A 23,132-nucleotide genomic window follows, 5' to 3' on the forward strand; every position below is an offset into this window, starting at 1 on the left:
CTCCTGTAGAGACCTACTGTTGGCAAAACACAGTTGTTGCTTGTTCAGATCGAGTCACTAACTGGGAATCCTCCATCAGACTGGTGGCTCCTGGGACTTGCACAATCTACAGTCAGGAGGAACCATTCTTAACTAATGTCTGAAATGAAAATCCAAATCTGACAGTGGATTTTACTATGTCAAATGGGAGGGTGTCTACCAGCTTCAGCCAAAAGAGTTCCCAGGAACTGTTTCGTGTACATCAGAAATAAATAAGAAAAAAAAATAATACTGTAGAAACTGGTAAAGAAAGCTAAGTGCAGCCCTGGCCTCAAGTCCTCATTTCCAGTGGGCAGCTGCTTTTGCAGTAAGCTCTTGAGGGTCCATGGCATGAGGATTTGGATTTCTGAAGCTCCCACACTGACTTTCTCCACATGTCAGCAACTGGAAGAGGTCTCAGCTCTATTCTGAAGGTGCACCCAGATGGGATACCAGTACTTCAGTGTCAGCAAGTACCACAGAGGAGAAACACGATATAAACTAGAAACCTTTAATGCATTAACTGCTTGCTCAGGAATGACTACACCAAGTGCCAGACTGGTTCTTCTTGTTTTCATTCCCCTGGATTTGCTGCTTTGCAGTCATGCAGATCCACCCTAGCCAGAGCCCCATGGCTGCAAGCAGGAAGCTGGGCTGGAGATCCCAGAGTTTCCTTCCTGCCACCACTGATCTACTGGTAGGAGAAATGGTAGGACTGGAAGACGCCTGATTATAGGGATCTGCAGATTCAGTCATCTCAGAAAGCTGATGGTCGTGCCAGCATACATGAGATTTACTTTGTCCTCTGGATTTCTATGCCAGTAAAAGTCAGGCTGTCAACACTATGTATTCATCCTTTGCTGGGTAAGCCTCTTTCCTTTTAACCTAGGCACAGTTGTATTACCTTCTCTAGGCGATGTTGTCACCCTTTGCCTGCTGCTGGCATGCAGTGCTGGCTAACACTGCCAGGGAGTTTCAAAGGCAGGGAAGATACACATGAGCAGACAGTGACCTGTTTGGCAGCATTAGAGCACATTGCCCTTCAGATTACAGATGAGGAGGCTGCAATCCATCTGCAGAGGTATGCCAAAAAATGCAGTTGCCAGTTACTGGATGCCACAAGGTGTAGATGTTCTGGATGATGCACTTGTTACCCAACAACTCATTATCTCCTTTCAAGATGCAGTGCTTTGCTCTTGCCCTCTTTGAGGTTCAGGACACCCTTCCTGAATTATCCTGGAGAGGAAGAGCAGGCAGCGTGATTGCAGGCAGGTTGGGTTTCGTGTCCTTGATGGACAAACCTCAGCCTCTGTGTGTCCCTTTATAAGCCAAGGTAACCAGCTCACTTGGTGTCATTGTTCTTCCCAACTGCACGGACGGGCCTGGAGCAGAAGGTCAGGTTGAGCTGTAACGCGTACTTTCCTTCTAACTAATGCCGTTGCTGAAAGAAATGTTCCCAACCGAGTCACAAGGTGTTCTTCATTGCTTCAGCTATTCATTTCTGCTTCTAGAGACATGCATCGAGAACTTGAGCATTTTGGTCTCTGTAATAGTTTCCTCTGGAGAGTCTGCTTTGCAGTTCTGCATCTGAGCAATGTGGGTTTTGTGAGCATCAGCTCTACTGCAGCGAGCTTAGGGAGTAATGCAAACCTCATGGCTATGGTTGGACATTTCTCTGATTCTCTGTCTCTTCTGAGGGCATGTGTGTGTCTCCACATCGATAGCTTAGGTTTTGTTGGATCCTGCTTGTGTTACGGTCTCTCCTCTGAGGAAGGCACTGCTGGGCTTTTGTCAAATGTGAGCTCTTGGTCTTTTCTAGTAGACTCTTTGGTTTAGTGCTGGGGGGTAAACACTGGCAAGACCCACAGCTGGGTTAAGGGACCCACAGTACCTGGGGTCTGAGTTCAGAGATGCTATAAGGTGCTGCAGAAGCTCCAAAGAAGATGAAATCCCCTCTGCTGAAGGGGGCAGGGGATGCCCTGCTGCAGGCTGGCTCTGGAATGTACCAAGGACCTGGGGAATTTTCCAGGAGTACTGATGAAACTTAGATGTCTTGCATGAAGGAGATGTGGACCATCATTTCATTTGGGCCATATGTGATCTAATCCTGTACGTATACAGAAACCCTACTGCCTATTAGTGAACGTGCTGAATGCTACAGGCATGCGCAGTGACTAATCTCTTTCCTTCCTCCTTTGCCACAGAGGCTTTGATCTCTTGGGATAGCAGGACAAGTTGCTAAACATAAATGGGTAAATGGCTGAGTGCCAGTGCTCTCACTGAAACTTACGGGCTTTGTGTCAGAGCTTGTTCTAGGTCTGAGCTATCGAGGTGTGCCGCTGTAATATTTAGATTATGTTGACTTGGACAGCAGAGCCTTCAGTCACGTCCTCTAGGATGTATACAACACCTTAGTGCTTCTTCTTACTAACAGAGCCCACTGCTCAGCTGGGTGAGGGGATTGGCCACTGCATTTTGGAGGGGACTTCTGCAAGTCTTTGGTCCAAGTACTACAAGTGGGACCATCCCCTGTGCTAGATCAAACCAGCCTGTGTACAGCCAAGACTTGGAAACCAAAATGTAGATCCCTCCTTCTCTGTTACCCTGTCCCAAGGCAGTTTGCCTGTCCTACACTCTTGCAGGCAGTCTGAACTTCCCGAGTAACTTCCTCATTACAGCACCTTCTTCTTCTTCTTTGTCAGCCACAGACTGGCTGGCCAAAGGCAGTGCAGGGCTTACAGCTCTTCTGGACAGGCAAGGAACTCTTTCTGACAAAGGCAGAAAAGCAGGCTCTCTTGGCACAGCATCTCTGAAGCAAATTTGCTGGTCTTTGGCGGTTTATACCATCGTAATGTCAATGGCTACCAAAAAAAATCATCATTTAAAGGTATATCAGAGGATGTTGCAATACCTCAAACTCAGTGGACAAGGGGTAAGAGCTGCTTCTCATTTACTGCCACATTTTATTATTTCTATAAGGAAATACTACAAAAAGTTGAATACAAACAATATTGCCCACCCCAACAAGGGAAAGAAACAGTCTCCTAAGTGGGGCATGCAGAATTCAGAAAACAGATTTGGAATGAAAACCTGGGGTGAGTTTTGCAACAGGACAATAGTGCTGAGAAGACTATTGTTATAATAACTCCCTGTGGAGAGAGGACTTGTCTGACATCTGCTAATTTCTATGCAGGCCAGGCTTCTCTCTCCGTCTGACCCATGCTGCTGAGGTATCTATTTCAGTAATATGGTCTGTCTTTGACACCCCTCGGCAGGGCCTGAACTGGGAAGCATTGAAACCTGGGTTTTGGTGAGAAGCAACACTGACACACTAATACATCTGCACAAACACAAAGCTGGGTACTGGCTAGCACTAAAGGATGCGGCCCCCAGACTTATGCTAACAGCATTCTGCATCAGCATGGCCACAGTCAGGTGCAGAGACCCCAGTCAGCCATGGTGGCTGAACTACTTCCATGGGGTCTCCTGCCCTCATGTATCCCCTTCATCCCCTGGGGACACCCAGGAGGTGTTTGTCAGTGCCCCTAGTCCTCCAGCTTGTTCACACCAGCCCTGTTGTTCCCTAGGTCTGACAGAGAGGAGAGATGTGGCTGCTGTTGGTGGCCCTGGGCCTGGCCCAGGGGTTGGCTGATGCCATCCCACGTGGAGAACTGAGCCATAAAAACCCTGAGCAGTTCATGAACATTGTAAGTGCCGCAGGAAAGAGTCCTTCCCAAGGTACCCTGTCCTCTGCCTGCTGTCAGCCTTGTTGGGGAGGGCATGGGATGTTGGCCAGAAGCAAGTTTTTCTGATTTTTCTGCTGGTATCTCTCACTCCTTGCCCTCAGCCTGAAGTTGGCCACTCTCTGGCGGTCCTCCAGAATAGATGGGTCTGCCAGTGGATGTGAAGGTGACACTGGGCCATGATGGCACATTGTGGGTGGCCCTGAGTCAGCCTCAGCATGCTGGACACCAGCAGGTCACCACTTCCATTGCTCTTCTGTCCCTGCAGAGTGAGAAGATCCACTTCCAAGGGTACCCCAGTGAGGAGTATGATGTGCTGACTGACGATGGCTATTTCCTCAGTGTGAACCGGATTCCCCATGGCAGAGGCAACACTGGGGACTCAGGTGAGGTTGTTTTCACCAGGCAAGTAGCACAGTTATGAACCTGTTCAGAGACAAGGCTATGTACAGGAGGAAAGTTGTGCAAAGCATACTTCCCTGGGGCAAACCCTCAGCCCTGGATCAGGGTTTCCTGATGTCTCAGAGCCAAAGATCTCAAATATTCACTGAGATGCATGAGGATATTTTCTTTTCATCTAGGAAGGAGTTTTCTTGTGTGAAGTATCTGATTTCTTCTCATTCAGGATCCAGGTCACCTGTGCTGATAGTGCATGGGTTCAGCTTAGATGGCGGTGACTGGGTGGACAATCTCCCTGATAGCAGCCTGGGCTTCATCCTGGCTGATGCAGGGTATGATGTATGGATTGGAAACTGCCGGGGTAACAGCTGGTCCCAGAGGCACCTGAACCTCTCTGTCGACCAGGAGGAGTTTTGGGACTTCAGGTGAGGAAGAGCATGAGGATGGGGCCAGGAATCAGGGCTGCTGGTGTTACCTACCCCAAATCCTTGGGAGGTTGCAGACAGCTGGAGGGTGGGAAATGGGCATCCTCTCCAGCCCCTCTTTTGCTTTCCAGCTTTCACGAGATGGCCATGTATGATGTCCCAGCCATGGTGAACTTCATCCTGCAGCACACCGGGCAGGAGAAACTATTCTACATTGGCCATGCTCAGGGCAACTCTCTGGGTGAGTGGGAACAAGGAGCTGGATGTGCAAAGAGTTTGCTACATTATGCCTTATTCTAGCTTTAGATATGCTCCCCTTCCCCTTCTCTTCCAGCAGAAGTTCATTTGTTCAGAGGAAAAGATCACCTGTTCTCACCTACCCCAGCTCTGAGCTGCTGGTCAAATCTCCTTCTGAAGGCTCATTTTCTAGCAAAAAAAAAAAAAAAAAAAAAAAAAAAAAAAAAAAAAAAAAAAAAAAAGATTTTCAGCAAGGTTCCAGGTCAGAGATATCCTCAGTCAGACTAGACATTGTGACATACATGGCATCATTGTTGCTGCTGGGGTTATTGTTATGATCACTTGCTGTTTTCAGGTTTCATAGCATTTTCAAGCATGCCACACCTGGCTGAGAAAATCAACCTGTTCTTTGCTTTGGCTCCTCTTTACACTTTTCATCATGTTGAAGGCCCTGTGTTAAAGATTGCATTTTTACCAGACACACTGTTGAAGGTATGGTAATATTTTTTGTGCTATTCCCATGTATTTTCCCAATGCATTAATTAAATTCAAGTGATTTTGGTAAGTCACATCCTTTGTGTCGTGGTAGCTCTCCAGCTGTCATTCACTGAGACTACACCTGCACCTGGTCTTGAAGATCCCAAACAACAGGGATGTCCCTCTCTCCAGTTGAACACGCACAGATTTCACTCTAAACCACCCATATTTGTCCATCATCCTTGTTTTTAAACAGAGGGGAAGATGAATAGTATGAGTCTGGCTATCTCAGGCAGAACTTTTGGAACACCAAGACAATGGGAACAACAACATGGGGTGGAAAGGACAGTGATGGCTTCATGCTGTTCTGAGGCTCAGATGTGACCACGGGGCAGCTTGCTCATGAGGCTGGCTGGCTCACATGTGTCCCCAGCCTTATTGAGTAGTTACTTGACAATGCTGTCTGAGGTCAAGAGGTTCCTGTGAAGAGAGGACGTGTGTTGCAGGAGATGCGGTGACCTATTTCTTCCACTCTTGCAGATAATATTTGGAACAAAACAACTGACCCTGGTGGGAAGGAAGGAGAGAGCCATTCTTGCTAAGACATGCAGCGACACACTAATAGCTGAAGTCTGCGAAAATGAGATCTTCCTTATTGGTGGATACAACAAGAAGAACTTGAATGTAGTAGGTGTACCAAGGTCACTCTAGGTCACAGTGACACACATGCCATTTCCCATTCCCCTGAGCTTTCCCTAGACAAATGAAAACAGATACTGAGATTCAAAAAGCAGGGTTTCCTCATTCCTGGGAAGCACTGCCAAGTGCTTTTCTCCTAGCCTGCCCTGGGTGCGTTTTACCTAGATGCTGTGGAGTAAATGTTCTCTGCGTGGCAGAGTTAAAGATGGCAGCATGAGAAAGTGGTTATCAGTTATGCACCAAACAAACACATCTTTCTTGTTGTAAGATGAACCTATGCTTGAGTGCGTGATCTACATAATCAGCAATACAATAATAAGCATACATCAAAACAAACAACAACAAAAAAATGAGGTGTAAATATCACTGTTCAAGGCAGTGGTTATTTGGAGGTTTCCTTCTGCACTGTTCACTATGTCAGGGTGTTAAGCCCAAAAAATTCTGCTGTAGGTAAGAATCATTTGTGGCTTTGTCTGCAAAGGCAAGGTAACTCCTGCATTAATTCCTGCTGCCCTGCAACACGTTTACAGAAAAAAAAAATTGACTGGACCAGTTGTGTCCACATTTTAAAATGATGGCTCACGACATACCTTTAAAGCAGCTACTCATCTCTGAATAGAGTAAAGCTACTTTCACATATAAAAATTACACAGCAGTTACAAGACAGATATTATTATTATTACAATTATTATTATTATTATTTTGCCAAGACAGATTTTCATCATTCTGAAATCACTTAGAAAATACTTCCTTTTTTTTTTTTTTTTTTCTGCAGAGTCGGCTGGATGTATACCTAGCTCATTTTCCAGACTATACATCAGTAAAAACTCTTCTCCACTGGGGACAGGTAGATACTCTGATTTTATAATGACTGTAACAAATGTCTTTTCATCCGTGCATACGGTATTTTAAAATGTTGCTTCCCCTAGAAATGGATAAGGAAATAGAGTGTGCCAAAGCCAATAAAAGTAATTTGAAATTACTACACCAAAGTGTAGTAGATAATAGTGAAGAAGTCTGGTCCAGTCCTGGGTAAGCACCCTTTGGAGGTATTTTTGGGATGCTCTCTTTGCTCCAGTGTGCTTGATCCAGGCTGCTTGTTACCTGAGTTCTTAAAGCATATGCAAGGTGAAGACATGATCGGAGACAGCTAGCATGGTTTCACCAAGGACAGATAGTACCTAAACAATATTGTGGCCTTCTATGATGGAATGATGGCACCAGTAGACAAAGGAAGAGCAAGTGATGTCATGTACCTGGATTTCTGCAAGGACTTTGATGTGGTCCCACATCACATTCTTATCTCTAGATTGAGAAGATATAGATTTGAAGGCTGGACTATTCAGTGTATGAAAAATTGTTTGGGTGGTCATAGCCAGAGTGTTGTGGTCAATGGCTCTATGTACAGGTGGAAGATAGTGAAGAGTGGTGACCCCCAGGGGTCCATCTTCAGACTGCTGCTCTTCAACATCTTCAAAAACGACATAGAGGGATTGAGTGCATCCTTAGTAAGTTTGCTGATGACACTAAGCTGAGTGGTGCAGGAAAAAAGGAATGCTATCCAAAGGTACCCAAACAAGTTAGAGAAACAGGCCCACATGAATCTGATGAGGTTCAGCAAGGCCAAGTGCAAAGTGTTGCACTTCAGTTGGGGCAATCCCCAACAGGGAGAAGGACTCATTAAAAGCAGCAGAGTAGCCCTGTGGAGAAAGACTTGGGGATCCTGCTGGGGCTTGCAGCCTGGAAGGCTAACTACATCCTCTGCTCCACCAACAGGGCTGGGGTGTGGCCAGGAGGGTGAGGCAGCTGATTGTCCCTCTCTGCTCTGCCCTCATGAGGCTCCATCTGGAGTACTGCACCCAGGCCCAGGGCCCCCTGCACAAGAAGATGCAGAGCTGTTGGAGGGGTCCAGAGGAGGGCCATGAAAATGATGTGAGGACTGGAGCACCTGTTCTACATGGACAAGTTGAGGGAGATGGGCTTGTTGAGCCTAGAGAACAGAAAGGCTCTAGGGAGAAAGCAGCTGTCCCGTACTTAAAAGGAGGGAAACTGACTTTCTACACAGTCTGATAGTGATACAAGAGGGAATGATTTAAAACTGAAAGAGGGCAGGTTTAGAATATACATTAGGAGGTAATTCTTTACTCAGAGGGTGGGGAGGCACTGGCACAGGCTGTCCAGAGAAGCTGTGGACGCCCCATCTCTGGAGGTGCTCAAGGCCAGGTTGGATGGGGCCCTGGGCAACGTGATTTAGTGGGTGGCAACCCTGCCCACAGCAGGGGGGTTGGAGCTGGATGAGCTTTAAGGTCCCTTCCAACCCAAACCATTCAATGATTCTACGATTCAATTATTCCATGATTATGACTCTTAACACTTTCTGCTTCAGACTGCCAAAACTGGGGAGTTCAAGCAGTTTGACTACGGGAAAAAGAATCAGGAGAAGTACAACCAGGTAGGCAGGAGCTTGTGGATGAAAAGGATGAGGCTGGATGTGTGGGATGAGTGTTGCATACTCCAGTGGCTGTGTGGCTAGAGTCACCTAGGATGTTCAAGACAGTACGCCACACCTATTAGTATCTATTAGCATTATTAATATCAGAACCGATGAATAACTGCAACATTTCCCCCAGACCACCCCGCCCTTCTACAAGATAGAAGACATGACAGTGCCGACTGCTCTGTGGAGCGGTGGGCAGGACTGGGTGAACCCACCTCCAGAGACCCATCGCTTGCTCTTCCGTATCACCAACATCATCCACCATGAGCACTTCCCTGACTGGAACCACTTTGACCACCACTGGGGTAAGGATGCCCCACAGCGCATGTACAGACAGATTGTCAATCTGATGGATAAAAATTCATGAAGGGACTACACGTAGGCCTAGGATGAAGGAACCACTTGTTCCCACAATCTCAGGGGCATGAGTTTTGGGTGAGGTGTGCCGCTCTCCTCTTTCCTTTTTAAATATGTCTCTTATCACCCTATTCTGCACCAACTCAATGAGTTAAAAAATCACTGTTTCACTTCTGCCTGCCCTCTGTGCCTAGAAATTGCAATAAACTCTTGTGTAACAACCGAACTGGAACTTTTTCTTGGTAGGCGCACCATGTTTGTGCTTGCATGCCACTGCTGGGGAGGGGTGTGCAACATTTTTTCTATGTTTCTTGGCTCAAAGTATTGATTGCCTGGGGCATACTGTGGTCTGGCTGGCCCCAGTCTTCCTACCAATACCAGGACAAATTCTCCCTTGGCTACAGGTGAGTTCCCACAGTGACCTGAAGAACCTGGGGGACACGTAATACAGAAGAACATCCTTCCTCTTGCCTCAGTCACAAAATCAACAGTCCCTTGTCAGTTCTGATGCATTGTCAGTACACATGACTTGATGAAAAGACATTTTGATCTGACATTTTACACCAGAAATTGAGCATGTAACTAGGCATGTGAGTTTTGGTGAAGGAGGGGTGGCAAGAGGCCTTGTCCAAGGACCTGGAAAGGTGAGAGTGGGATAGCACTGACTTCAAGAGAGAAATATGCAGCCTGGAAGAAAGTGGAAGGAAACGAAGGTGGTAGCTGCACACCATAAGCCCAAAAGATTGCAAAAGGGCAACACTTCAGTAGATGGGAGATTTAGGCTAGATATTAGGAAGAAATTCTGTACTCAGAGGCATTGGAACAGGTTACCCAGAGAAGCTGTGGCTGCCCAATCCCTGGAGGATTTAGGACCCATGTGCTTAGGACCCATTTTGCTCATATTGCAGTTTGATATCTTCAATTGAATGGCAAAAATAGGGTGAAGGTGTATTTCTTCCCACACTTGCAGTAATTAGCCTGAATTTATGGAGAGCAGTCAAAAACAGAGGGCAGCATTTTGCTCCTGATCCAGATGAGGAGGTCAAAATACCAGGAAAGATGTTGGCCTCACAGTGGATTAGTACAGATTATTGTTGGGAGTTGCTGTTTTGGGAACAAGGGAAGACTCGGGGATTGAGAAGTACAGATCTGTGCTTTTGTTGTTGGTGGTGGTTTATTGGGTTTTTGTTACTTTATTTGCTGTTTCTGAACGAGAAAGCTGTAAATTTCTGTTCATAGCTGTTAAAAAAAAACAACAAACACGGAAATGAAACCCTTGAAACTGGAATAATCCATGGTGAATGAGCAGAAATCTGGGAACTGAGAAGACATGAAAAGATACGAGTGGAGGTGGAGAGGAAATACCACCTGTGAAATTCGTTTGTGCTCAGTGTGATTCCCTTGTCTGAACAGTAATGTGCTCATCATCCTCTGATACTAGAAAGAAACACAGAGGGCTGAATCTGTCACAGTACTCGCGTTTTTCTGTCTCCCCTGGCAGTTCTCTGACTTCCACTCTGCATTGTCAGGAGCCCACAAGGACCATCGAGTCAAATTCCTGGCTCCACACGGGATCACCCAAAATCCAAGTCATGTATCTGAGAGTGATGTCCAAATGGTCTTTTTCAAGCCAGATGATTCTGTGATTAGTAGAGGACAACCCAGACAGGGTTTGGGGCTGCGACATAATGTTCTATACGAAATCAGACCACTGCTTTGCCAGAGGCATTGCAGGGTGAAAGAAGTGACAGTCCCTTTGGGTTGGGACCAAGCTGTGTGTCCTTCTGTGTCTTGGTTAATGTCACCTTCCTCCAGGATGACTGACAGGATGCAAGTGACAAACACTAGCACAGGCACCCAAACTCACCACCTCAAACATCAGCAAGCTCAACCAAACCACACAAATCTCTGTTCCCAAAACCAGGTCCAAGGAGCTCCTGGCTGTGCCCCAATTCCTGTTTCAGTCCCATGCCCACAGACACTGTGGGAGCAATCACTATGGCTGTCTGGACACCCATGGTGGAAATCTGTGGCACGTTTCACCAGCAGGAGCTCAGTGCAGGATGGAAGGAACTATGACAGCCATCATCCATAGTTTCTCTTGTAGTAGTGAGCTGAGTTAACCCCTGAAGCAACTTCCAACTATGTTGTTCTAAAATACTGTGCCCCATCTCTTCTGCTTTTGTGCAAACATGCATGATCTACATAGTGGTGCTGCACATCAACATGTGATCCCTTGGTAAATATTAGTTATGTTTCTCTGCACAAAATGTTCCACCAGTGCATATCCTTGAAGAAATACCAGCACATTACAGATGTCCTAGTTCCAAAACTGGGACAAGCTTTGTGTAATTTTCAAACATTTCTATGATTTTCTTTTTTGCTTCTGTTCCAAGGTTTATTCTAGCAGGCAAGACTCACTGGGCTCAGGCTGGAGAGTTGCTGCCCTGTCAGACCCAGCTGTGTGCTGGGGAGGAATTTAGCTTTTTAGCTGACCTTCTGTAGGCTCCTGCTGGCCATCAGGGGTCCTATTAGGGTTCATCTAAATGGTGGCCCTGTTTTGGGGGTATTAATTGCTCCTACCCTGTGTGTCCAGAAAGCTGCCAAGGGCAAGTTGTTTCGGGGGATCAGCAAAGAGAATTAAAAAAGAAAAAAAAAAGTGTTTAAACAGGATTAATTTGAGCTAGAATTTGTGCTACTGAAAGATGCTTAAGGAATCTTTTAAAGATAGAAAAGTAAACAATTGCATAAGCTGATAATCTGATCAGCTGATAAAATTTACAAATCCTTTCTTTTTTTTTTTTTTTTTTTTTTTTAGAATAGGCAAAAGTATTTACTGAAATACTCTGGAGACAGACTGTCTTGAAGAAACTGAAAAACATGATTAGGTAAAGTGTATTACATCAAATGGCAATTCTATAGAAAGTTTCTGCAGCAGAAGCAGAAGCAACATATTTAGAGGGAAAAAAAAAAGCATTAAATCATAGATTATTTACGATAAGCAATGTGGCCTTGCGATAAAAAAGGAAACCACAATGAATGCAAACTTCTCTTCATAAATAACTTTCATTAAATATTCATTTCTGCTTGCTCACATTGTTCTTCACAGAAGAAAGGCTTAGGACAGGACCTATAAAGAATTCAGCAGATGACAAAAAACAGAGCATCATGGTGTCAAGGAACAAATACAGCACACGTTCTTGTGGGTTTTTTTCAACAACTATTCCATGAAACTTCTCTCCAAAGGATGCCGTGGCTGCTGAGAGTTTATAAGACTGCACAGCGCAAGTGTGCAAAGACTTGCAAAATCCACCACGGAACATTAAGTAGTGTCACAATTGGATTGGGAGGATGGGAGAGGATGGGAGGTTATTATTCCTAACAATTCAGGCTGTGTTTCTCCAGGTATGCAGGAAGCCTGGAAGAAAGAAACATTCTACTGATGCTTGCAAAGAAATGCTGCAAATGCTCCAAACCTAATGAGTTGGCTGAGGCAGATTTTCACACAATTTGTCCCCAAACTGTCAATATATGCGTATGTAGAAGATGTCTTTCTTAATGGCCACCTGACTTGATCTTACTTCTTTTTGAATTACTCGTATTGACAATAATATTCACTCAAATGTAGGCAGAACCCTCTGCCAGCAGCTATCTGCATGCATGATCTATTGCACAGATTATGTAATATCACAGATGATTTCTGTGGCACTCCTTGGTCTGTCACGTGTAAACATATTGAATTTGAAGAAAGCTCTTTAGTCAGAAAATACGTAACTCAAAATAAGTGATTCAGTCTTACAACCAAAATACCTCAGATAAACCCAAAGACGTAGGCAATGCGTACATTCCTTAAGCCTTTTCTTCCTTTGGATTTTGTACATTGCATATCAGAATTACAGGATTGCTGGACTGTCCTTCTTGTAATTGCTTTTCAGGATTTATTTTTCTCAATTATTCCTCTTTGGCTTCTCAGACGTTGAAAAGAAATAAGCACATCGAAAAACACGATTAATTACCATTTTTATTGAGTTTTAAAGACATTGGAACCATATTGAATCTCAGGAGATGTAGTGTTGCTCTGGTATCTCCCCACAAACTTGCTAGATCTGTTTGATCCATCTCGGAAGGTTTAAAGGTCCTCTACTGGTCCTAAGATAGCAATAGTTAATTTTGTGTCCCTGCTGAAGCCACGAATAAGCTAAATCATGATGGGGTTGTAATTATGTCAGCGCTTTCCTACTTTTTACATTGTATAGCAGCAGATCCACCTGAACAAATGGAAGAAGATAGTTTCACAAAAGATGGAAAGCATGGACTGCAATGTAATAAAATGAGCACTGCTCAAGTGCAAATATTATTTATTGGGAATAAAAAAAAAAAAAATAGAACCTGCAAATGTTTTCTTCTAGAAAGAAAAAAATGTTATTTTCTCTAGAAAGGTTATTAAAAGATGTGGCGTAACCTTACATGCAACAAGTTTGCCAACCAAGCAGGAATAAGTCAGCTCCACTCTTAGAAATTCTGGTTCTGACTCTACAGCCAACCTGATGCATTTTGATAGGCAGACAAATTTTTAGCTGCCCTGGCATTAGGCCAGGGTGGATCATCTTGCTTCAAGCAGGACGTTTGGCCTAAAGATCCTTTGCAACCAGCTTTGCTGTGGTTTGTAAAAATGCTTCATAAAAGTGCATACGTTTCCAACATTTTCATAACAGCAGTAAAGCACATGGAAGCAAGCTCTGGAGGATAAGACATATCTGGACATATCTTGCTTTAGCTCAACACCACAAAATCTTGCCATTGGTTTTTTTTTCAGCACTGCATCTCCCCAACTGCAGTGTAACTCTTTCAGTTCAAAAGCATGCTCCTTTCTAAACAATTTGAATTCTCTTGCTTAAGGAAGCAAGGTTTTTTTTCTTACTCGTGCTCTACCTCTGATACTCTTCTTGCCATGCAACAAGAGTTGCACAAGCTCCCACTGGATGTAGATCTTGTTAGGTCAATGTTAGGTCAAGGTCCCAGGAAGGCTTAAGACTTTGATTTCTGTCTTGGTCAGACAGAATTCCCTAACAAGACACAGACCTCAATTTTACAAGTTTTGGACAGTAACTGGTCACACAGTCATTACTGTTGCTTTTATATGTGATCTGATGGTGTCCAGCAGAAAAAAAAAACAAACCATTCAACCGCTTGAGTGAAAAGTATCCAATACTTTATTCCCTTTAGAAGATACATGTAAAATGAAGTTACTGTTCCAAGAGGTAGTCCCACTGACTTGCTGCATGCATGTGGTCTGCAGAATGAGATTTGAGCTAGTCTGAGATAGGACCCCTGGAATAAAGCCTGCTTGTGATGCAGGGTCCTCAGCTCCAGAAGTTTCTCCCTGCAGATGCAGTGCTTTGAGGCCACTCGTTGTACACATAGCTCACCTAGCATTTTATGATGGGGTATGAAAGAATACCCAATGAAATAGCACTGATATGTTACAGCAGACCAAAACAAGGGACTGATCAGAAAGGACTATTAAAATAACCCATACTCTGATTTGCACAGGAAAGTAGCTGTGAAGGTTTACCCACATCCAGTGGATTACATCCTGTACCGAAGCTCGCACCGGGGCACAGGTACACATCTACTTGGCTCTGAAGGGAACCAAGCGCATTTCACAACAGGTCTCACTTAGCTCCACGAAAGGCTCTGTCATTCATAAAGCCACCAAGGACCTTACTAGACTTATTCCTAGATTTATCCCTACGTACCACACTTACATTCCTCCAGTTAGACCCAAAGAGCATACTCAAGCCGGTCCTGCAGGTTACCCAATAGGTGCCAAATGTGGGAAGGCCCAGCATAGCCCAGGTGTGCACCAACTCTGGTACCAGCCCCTGTGCCCAGCGGTGCTGTGAGACATACCGCCCACAGCCTCGCCACAGCAGGCAGCAGCGCAGAGCCCGCCCTACCTTACCGACGCCGCGCTGCTTTCTTCTGTGACTGCTCCGTCAGACACACCTCCACCTGAGAGCAAAAGCTTTACGCGCAGGTAGGCCGAAGGAGCTGTATGCCGACTGCCTAGATGGCCGGCATGCCCAGGTGCAACGGGCGTAACCGCACCGTCGTTCTCTATCTGGTAAAAGAATGGATTATGAACTGAAACATGAGGATGCTCACCCACCTCCAACGCCCGCAGAAGGAGCGCCGCGGCACACTCAGCACCGGGCGGGCACACGGCGGTCCGCCGCCCCCCTCAGCGCGCAATGGGGCGGGGTTCGGCGCCGCCCCTCCCCGAGACGATGGCGCGGGTGCTGGTGGTGGGTGCGGGGCTGACGGGCAGCTCTTGCGCGGCGCTGCTGCGGGGGGCGACGCGGGAGCGGGTCTCCGTGTGGGACAAGGCGCGCGGCGCAGGTGGGCTCGCGCGGGACGGCCGGGCGGGGAGCGGCGGGAAAGGGCGGGGGGGGAGAGCGGGTGCTGAGCGACTGTCGCCGCAGGGGGCCGCATGAGCACGAGCCGCAGCGCGCGGGACGCCGCCTGCACTGCCGACCTGGGCGCGCAGTACGTCAGCCGGAGCGCGGGGTCGCGCGGCAGGTGAGCGGCGGCTGCGCCCCCCGAGGCGATCCCGGCCCCCCCGCGGCCGGGCTGAGGGAGCGGGCTGACCGCTGGGCTTCACGTGGCGCTTCTGCATCCCTGTGCTTTTCTCCTGTCAAGTTTCTACGAGGAGCTCCTGTCTCACGGCATCCTGAAGCCGCTGTCTGCGCGCATTGAGGGATTGGTGGAGAAAGAGGGCAGCTGTGACTACGTGGCGCCTCAGGGCATCTCCTCCGTCGTCAAGTACTTTTTGCGGCAGTCCGGTAATGTTTAGATGCCTTTGTGTGAAATTAAGTCCTTTAATTACTGCGTTCCTGAATGGTCTAACTGGTGATTTAAATGAGAAAAGTAGTTCCTTCTTAGTTTATATGCATCTTGGAGTTACTGTGATGCATAAACACAACGGTGAGCATTAGACTTTTCCGCGTCCTATGGGCGCTTTGCTGACTTCAGCTCGCTGCAGATGTGTGAGGAATGCCTACAAACAGAAGGTGTGCAGGACTCATTGCCCTGTGCTGTGTCCCATGCACACTTGATACCACCCTGAGGAGATTCGGCTCACTGAAGTCGCAGAAAATCAAGCTGGCAGTTTCTCATCCTCTTATAGAGGTGAATCACGTCAGTAAGGAGTCAGAGGAGTGCCATCCCTGGAGCAAGGCTGATAGGAACTTCCCAGGTGATGAGGATCACCATAAGGGTTGGAAGAGACCTCAGGAGGTCATCTAGTCCTTCCCCCTGCTAAAGCAGGTTCCCTAGAGTAAGTCACACAGGACGGTGTCTAGCTGGGTTTTGTATATCTCCAGAGAAGGAGACTCCACAACCTCTCTGGATCTGCTTTTTAATGTAATATCCTGACTGTTAAACCAATTCAACCTGATCTGTGAGATTTTGCACACGTGGTTTGTGTGCTTGGCAGTTAGCAAGCCATCCAGTTACTAGGAGAAACTACTGTGCATTTTCTACATGGCATTCATTTATATGTATTTAATTTTTACAAACCAGGTGCGGATGTCTTCTATGAACACCACGTAACTCATATCACTCTCCGAGATGGGAAGTGGGAAGTCTCCAGGAAAATGGGATCACCAGAACTGTTTGATGTAGTCATTCTCACGATACCTGTTCCACAAATCCTTCAGCTGCAGGGTGACATTGTAAACAGTAAGTGTATACCTCAAAACTGCAGGCATTTAGCCTCAAATGGTGATTTGAGTATCTTGCCTAGCAAAAAAGCACTCAATAGGCCGAGCTGTCTGTTGAATTCCGCTCCAGTAGGATGAATTGGAAACTGATAGAAGACAAGTGATTTCAAGTCTGTGTGGGCATGCAGTGTGACTAAAATCGTATGTCCTATAAGGAGGAAAAAAGCTGGGAGCAGATCTCTTTTGTCCCGAGTCTAGAAGTTGAAAACTTCTCATTCCTTCCAGCTTGTTTACTGTTTTTGGCTGCCCCCTGGGGGTTGTATTCCCCAAACATCAAGTCTCAGTTATCCTTCAGTGATTAACTAGAGTAAATGTCTTTAAAGTGGACTTGATGTGTTCACTGTGAGACTGTTCCAAGTTAAGGCACGCTGTCAGGATGGCCTCAGTGAGGATTTACGGGGCAGAGCTCTGGATCCAGCTCTGAGTGCTGATGCTGTGTGGAAGCCAGGAAGTGTAGCCAAGCTCTGGGAGAGCCACATGTGAATTTATCAAGATAGCTGCTGTTCTGTACCAAGAACACACTGTGTCTGGCTAATAAATGCTCTTTGTCTATGCTTGCAGCATGTGGGACCAGCCTTGTGGCTTTGTTGTGAGTTGGCTCTGGTCTCACCAGGCTTGTTACTTTAGGAGCTGGCAACAAAGATGCAGACACTGTAAAGTCAGTGGGTTTTCAGCTCTTTGATCTGTAGCAGCTCCCTCAGTGCCCTGAAGATGAAGAGCTGACCTTGGCTCCTTGTGTCCTGCTGTATCTTGGATTTTAATTCATTTAAACACGTGTCTGTCCATAACATGTCTCATCCTCACTAGCTTCAAAAGATTTGGATGGCCAAGCCAAAAGCATGCACTTGAACAGTATGCATAGCTTGCATTAGTTGGAAAGCATTGTACAGCCTTTTTCCAAGGGAAAAAAAAAACTTTCTTTCACAAAATCACAATTGTAGGAGTTGGAAGGGACGTCTGGAGTCATCTAGTCCAAACGCCCTGCTAAAGCAGGTTCCCCCCAGCAGGTCACACAGAAAAGCATCCAGGTGGGTTTTGAATATCTCCTGGGAAGGACACTCCACAGGCTCTGTGGGCAGCTTGTTCCAGTGCTCTGTCACCACAGGTTAGAATTTGTTTCTCATGTTCAGATGGAACTTCCTACGTACCAGTTTGTGCCCATTGTCCCTTGTCCTGTCACTTGGCATCACTGAAAACAGCTTGGCCCCATCCATTTGATCCCTGCCCTTTAGATTTTAATAGGTGTTGATGAGATCCCCATTCAGTCTCCTCCAGGCTGAACAGTCCCAAGCCTCTCCTAATAAGGGAGGTACTCAAGGCTCCTAATCATCTTTGTGACCTTCTGCTGGACTCTCTCCAGCAGTTCCCTGTCTTTCTGGAACTGAGGGGCCCAGAACTGGACAGAGTACTCCAGATACACCCATCACCAGGGCAGGGTAGAGGGTATGGGTAATGTCCCTCGACCTGCTGGCCACACTCAACTCTCCAGTCTGTCCAGGTCTTGCTAAATAGCAGCACAGGCTTCTGTTGTGTTGGCCATTCCTCCCAGTTTTGTACTATCAGCAAACTTGCGAAGTGTACGCTCTGTCCCTTCATTCAGGTAATTGATGAAGATTTTAAACAAAGTGGAACCTAGTACTGACCCATGGGGAGCACTGCTAGTTCCCCAGGTGCCTCCAACTAGACTGCGCTACTGATCACGACATTCTGTGCTATGTCTGTCAGATGCTTCTCAATCCACCTCACTGTCCACTCTTCTATCCCACATTCCTTAAGTCTAGCTATGAGAAAGTTATGGGAGGCAGTGTCAAAAGCCTTACTGAAGTCACGGTATAAAACATCCACTGCTTTCCCTTCATCTACCCAGCTGGTTGTGACATCATAGAAGGCTACCAGGTTGGCTGAGCATGATTTCCCCTTGCTGAATCCATGCTGATTACTGCTGGTAACCCTCTTTTCCACTTGCTTGGAGATGGCATCCAGAATAAGTTGCTCCATTGCCTTCCATGGTACAGAGGTGAGACTGATAGGCCTGGAATTTCCCAGCTCCTCCTTCTTGTCCTTTCTGAACACTGGAGTGACTGGCTTTCCTCCAGTCCTCAGGCACCTCTCCTTTCTCCATGACTTTTCATAGGTGATAGATGATGGTTTGGCCTTCTCTGTGACTTCCATGGCACATCTTCCTTGTAACTGCAGGACTAACTCATCCAAGGGAATTCAACAAGTCTTCTCCCTTTCTCCCCGTTCCTCTCCTTCTCTCTGCCTTTACTTTACAAGCTTGAATATTCACATGAGCAAGCAAAGTGGTAATTCTTCCCTTGCAGAAATTTAACCTTTTGCTGTACGACTGTGATGGTTAACTCTCTTACATCAGTATTCCTCCCCTACTTGAGCATATTTAAATGTTGGAGTATTGTGTTTTTAATCAGTGGTCCTGCAAATGATCTCCTTAAACACGTGTAGTATGTTTCTTTATTAAGAATGCAGTTTGGACACGTATGCTATTATTTTCAGAGATGCATCCTGAAAATTAGACTCCTGTATTTGTAGTTAAGTGAAAACTTCCTGGCTTTATTCACCTCTTTGATTATTATCCTTTACTGATAGTTCAGTCTGGCAGCAGTGAAGTTGCTGAAGAAGCCTGAGTGCTATCAAAAGGGACTTCAGCAGGATTGGGGTAGTTAGCTGACAGAGCAGGAACAGAGATGGTGGTTTTCCTCTATCCCTTCAGTGCCAGGGAGGGATACTGAGTGGACCAGGAAAACTCAGCTGATAAATATGTGGCTAAGAGGCCGGTGCCATCACGGGAATTTTGGCTTTTTCAACCATGGAGCAGTTTACTCAGCACCTGTCCTTATGGCTGCAGATGGGTCCCATCTGTCTCAAAGGGGGAAACAGATCCTAGCCCAGGAGCTGGTAGGGCTCCTTGTAAGAGCTGGGAGCTATAAGGTTGAGTCTCTATGGGTAAGGATCAAGGGAAGGTCAGCAACTCTGACATCTTGGTGGGAGTCTGTTACAGACTGCCTAACCAGGATGAAGAGGCAGACGGGACATCCTATGAACAACTGGCAGAAGTTATGCAGTTGCCAGCCCTTGTTCTTGTAGAGAACTTCAACTTCCCTAATACATGCTGGAAATACAGTACAGCACAGAGGAAGCAGTCAAGCAAGTTCCTTGAGTGTGTAGAAGCTAACCTACTGACACAGCTGCTAAGAGAGCCTACAAGGGGAGGTGCCCTCTACACCTGCTGTTCACAGAGGACTGACAGTAGATGTGATTGTTAGGAGCTGTCTTGAACAGAGCAGCTGCAAAATGATAGAGTTCTCCATTCTTGGTGAGGTCAGAAGGGAGGTCAGCAAAACTGCTACTTTGGACTTCCCGAGGGCAGACTTGGAACTGTTCAGTACACTGATAGGGAGGGTCCCTTCAGAGTCATGGCAAAGGAGTCCAGGAAGGCTGGACACTTCCTCAAGAAGGAAATTTCAAAGGAGCAGGAGCAGGCTGTCCCCATGTGCTGTAAGATGAGCGGGAAATGAAGAAGACTGGCATGGCTGAACAGAGAACTTTTGCTGAGACTCTAGAAGAAGAAGAGTTTACCTCCTGTGGAAAGAGGAACAGGCAACTCGAGGAGAGCACAAGGAAGTTCCTACAATATGCAGGGAGAAAATTAGGAGGGTTAAAGCCCAGTGTGAGGTCAACTTGGTCACTGTAGTAAAAGACAACAAAAAATGTTTTTACAAATATATTAACAGTAAGAAGAAGGCTAAGTAGAATCTCCATCTTTTACTGGATGTGGTGGGGAATGTGATCACATGATAGAAGAAAGCTGATGTTCTCAGTGCCTTCATGACATTTGTCTTTAATTGTCAGACTAGTTATCCTCGGGGTACTCAGCCTCCTGACCTGGAAGTCTAGAGTGGAGAGCAGAATAAATCCCCTACAGTTCAGGCGGAAACAGAGAAGTACTACTCCACCTGGACTGGCACAAGTCCATGGGGCTGGATGGGATCCACGTGAGGATGCTGAGTGAACTGGCGGATGTGATTGCTAAACTGCTTTCCACCGTCTATCAGCATTCCTGGTCAATGGGAGAGGTCCTGGAGGATTGGAGGCTTGCCAGTGTGACTCCTATCTACAAGAAGGGTTGTAAGGAGGACCCAGGGAACCACAGGCCTATCATGCTGACTTCAGTGCCAGGGAAGGTCATGGAACAGATTATCTTGAGTGTGATCACATGGCAGGTGCAGGACAGCAAAAGGATCAGGCCCAGCAAGCATGGGTTCGTGAAAGTCAGGTCCTCATCTTCTATGATCAAGTGACTCACCTGGTGGATGAAGGAAAGGCTGTTGACATAGTCTATCAAGTCTTTAGTAAAGCCTTTAAGTCTGTCTCCCACGATACTCTCCTGTAGAAGCTGGCATCCCGTGGCTTGGATAGGTATGCTCTTTGCTGGGTAAAGAACTGTTTGGTTGGTTGGGTCTGTAGAGTGGTGGTGAATGTTTAGTCTGTAGAAGAGGCCCAGGGGAGACCAGAACTGCTGACTGGTCATGAATGGTGTTCCCCAGGAGGTGGTATTGGAGCTTATCCTGATTAATATCTTTATTGCTGGTCTGGATGAGGGAATTGAGTGCACCCTCCGCAAGTTTACAGATGACAGCAAGCTGGCAGGAAGTGTCAGTCTGCCTGGGGGTAGGAAGGCCCTACAGAGGGATCTGGACAGGCTGGATCACTGGGCTGAGGCCATTGGGATGAGGTTCAACAAGACCAAGTGCTGTGTACTGCACTTGGGCTGCAACAACCCCATGCAGCATTGCAAGCTTGGGGCAGTGTGGCTGGAAGGCTGTGCAGAGGAAAAGAATCTGAGGGTGTTCCTTTGTGCTCAGCTGAATGTGAGCCAGAAGTGTGGCCAAGAAGGCCAATGGCATCCTAATGGCATCATGACTTGTATGAGAAAGAGTGTAGCCAGCAGTGCAAAAAAGGTGATCAACCCCCTATATTGTGTTCAGTATTGGGCCCTTTGCTACAGGAAGAACACTGAGGCCCTGTGGTGTCCAGAGAAGGGCAACAAAGCTGTGATAGCTCTGATTAGTGGAGAAGTGTGCGTCTGTACAAACCATTTATTTGTATATACTTTTTTTATGTGTGCATATATATGTATTTTGTTCTGTTTACTTGTATTGCTCTGAAATTCATCCAGCATTTATCAGTTTTTAAATGAAAAGGGGCAAAGAAGAAAGTGACTTGTTATGGTCAATCTTTTTAGATTTATTCATCTTCATCTTCATTTTCAATTTTTATTCATTCTCTCTACAGCTAGTGTTCCTGAATGGATGCATCAGTTGTGTATTTAGAAATAACAAATACACAATTAATATTAATGCTGCTGGAAGTCTTAAGCTTTGAAATATCTTGAAGTGGCAATGCCTGAATTGATAGGCTATGAAATGATCGTTGTTACAACCCTTTGGTGCTGTTATCGGGTGCGATTGTGCATCTCTGATTTGCTTTAGTTGGTTTCTGTCCAGAAACGAAGTGTTTCTGTCCTGTGCTTAATTGAAATTACAGTAGAATCACCAAACAAAAGCAGTCACAAGAAAAAAACAACTATATCTTCATTAACTTGCTCTTTTCAGAGCATGTAGTATGTGAAGAGCTGGTGACTTCCTGAGCTTTCTGTAGTTGAGTCCTAGTGTTAGACTGAGGCAGCAGAAAATGGTTATCTCCTTGCAACGTTTGGAACAACGTTAGGTGGCAGCAGTCGAATGATTTTTAGGACTTTCAGTTTGCGTGACTATATTTAGTGCACTGAACTTGTATTTGGATTTTACATATTTTGGTAATAATTACTGTGGTTATGCAGAAGTTAAAAGGAAGATGAATAAATGTGTTTCTGAGTTTCGTAATGTAAACTCGGTGTCAAGAAGGAATACGTTTGCTTAAAAGCAGAATCTTTGAAAGTGAAGAGACGAGATTTTACAAATACTCACCACCCAGTAGTATTTCAAGCAAGGTCTTCCAGTTGTAATCTTCTTTCAGAATCCTAGATTCTCACACAAATTCCCACGTGGACACTAATCGATGTGGCCTTTTTTAATGTATTTCCAAATGAGACTGACAAACTCACTTATAAGTTCTGTTTTCTTTAAGGTGTTTGGCGACGTGGCAATTAAAGATCACGACAATCCCAAATAGCTTCTATTTCTGCATTAGGGATGTTTTCATTAAGTGGCTTTTACTTGGAATTTACAATTACAGTTCTGCATGTTTAATCTGCTAATAAAAAGGAATGTTGTGGCTTTTGTTTTGAGCCTGACCTATTTTTTTTCATCTGTCTGAATGTCCCACATGTTTTAAATAATACAAGCTGATGAGAAGATATGAGTAAAATAGGACTACATTTACTTCGAGAGTATGTAATGTGAATTAGGAAAGCAAAACTTTCATAGCTTTTCATGACTCCCAAGTTCTTGCTTGAGTACTTTATGTATATGTTTAT

At 45.8% G+C, this 23,132-nt stretch overlaps 3 protein-coding genes across 6 annotated transcripts in view; 2 read left to right on the plus strand and 1 right to left on the minus strand.

The window, feature by feature from the left end:
* The window catches only part of LOC770883 (lipase member M-like), a 32,233-nt gene extending 17,120 nt beyond the window's left edge, over window positions 1-15,113 (minus strand). The window contains exon 1 of the mRNA XM_015278700.4: window positions 15,025-15,113. The gene's annotated coding sequence lies outside the window, so the exon portion shown is untranslated. The remainder of the gene's footprint in view (window positions 1-15,024) is intronic.
* On the plus strand, window positions 1,307-9,078 carry LOC770890 (lipase member M-like). Its single transcript, XM_001234208.5, has 10 exons — window positions 1,307-1,412; window positions 3,606-3,725; window positions 4,030-4,147; window positions 4,387-4,585; window positions 4,717-4,826; window positions 5,178-5,314; window positions 5,840-5,986; window positions 6,774-6,845; window positions 8,385-8,450; window positions 8,629-9,078. The coding sequence occupies exons 2-10, from the start codon at window positions 3,624-3,626 to the stop codon at window positions 8,860-8,862; spliced, it is 1,185 nt and encodes a 394-aa protein (XP_001234209.1). The 5' UTR covers window positions 1,307-1,412; window positions 3,606-3,623; the 3' UTR covers window positions 8,863-9,078.
* The window catches only part of RNLS (renalase, FAD-dependent amine oxidase), a 64,225-nt gene continuing 55,951 nt past the window's right edge, over window positions 14,859-23,132 (plus strand). For 2 of the 4 annotated variants that reach the window (XM_040702381.1, XM_015278676.3), the window contains exons 1-4: window positions 14,992-15,160; window positions 15,338-15,434; window positions 15,555-15,697; window positions 16,437-16,595. In XM_040702381.1, the coding sequence (XP_040558315.1) occupies window positions 15,007-15,160; window positions 15,338-15,434; window positions 15,555-15,697; window positions 16,437-16,595 (553 nt within the window). In that variant the 5' untranslated portion in view covers window positions 14,992-15,006. Of the gene's footprint in view, window positions 14,893-14,991; window positions 15,255-15,337; window positions 15,435-15,554; window positions 15,698-16,436; window positions 16,596-23,132 lie in introns of those variants that run through there. The other 2 variants (XM_015278679.4, NM_001395993.1) reach the window with 2 other exon arrangements.

This window comes from Gallus gallus, chromosome 6 (genome assembly GCF_016699485.2).
Source record: "Gallus gallus isolate bGalGal1 chromosome 6, bGalGal1.mat.broiler.GRCg7b, whole genome shotgun sequence".
Classification (NCBI taxonomy): domain Eukaryota; kingdom Metazoa; phylum Chordata; class Aves; order Galliformes; family Phasianidae; genus Gallus; species Gallus gallus.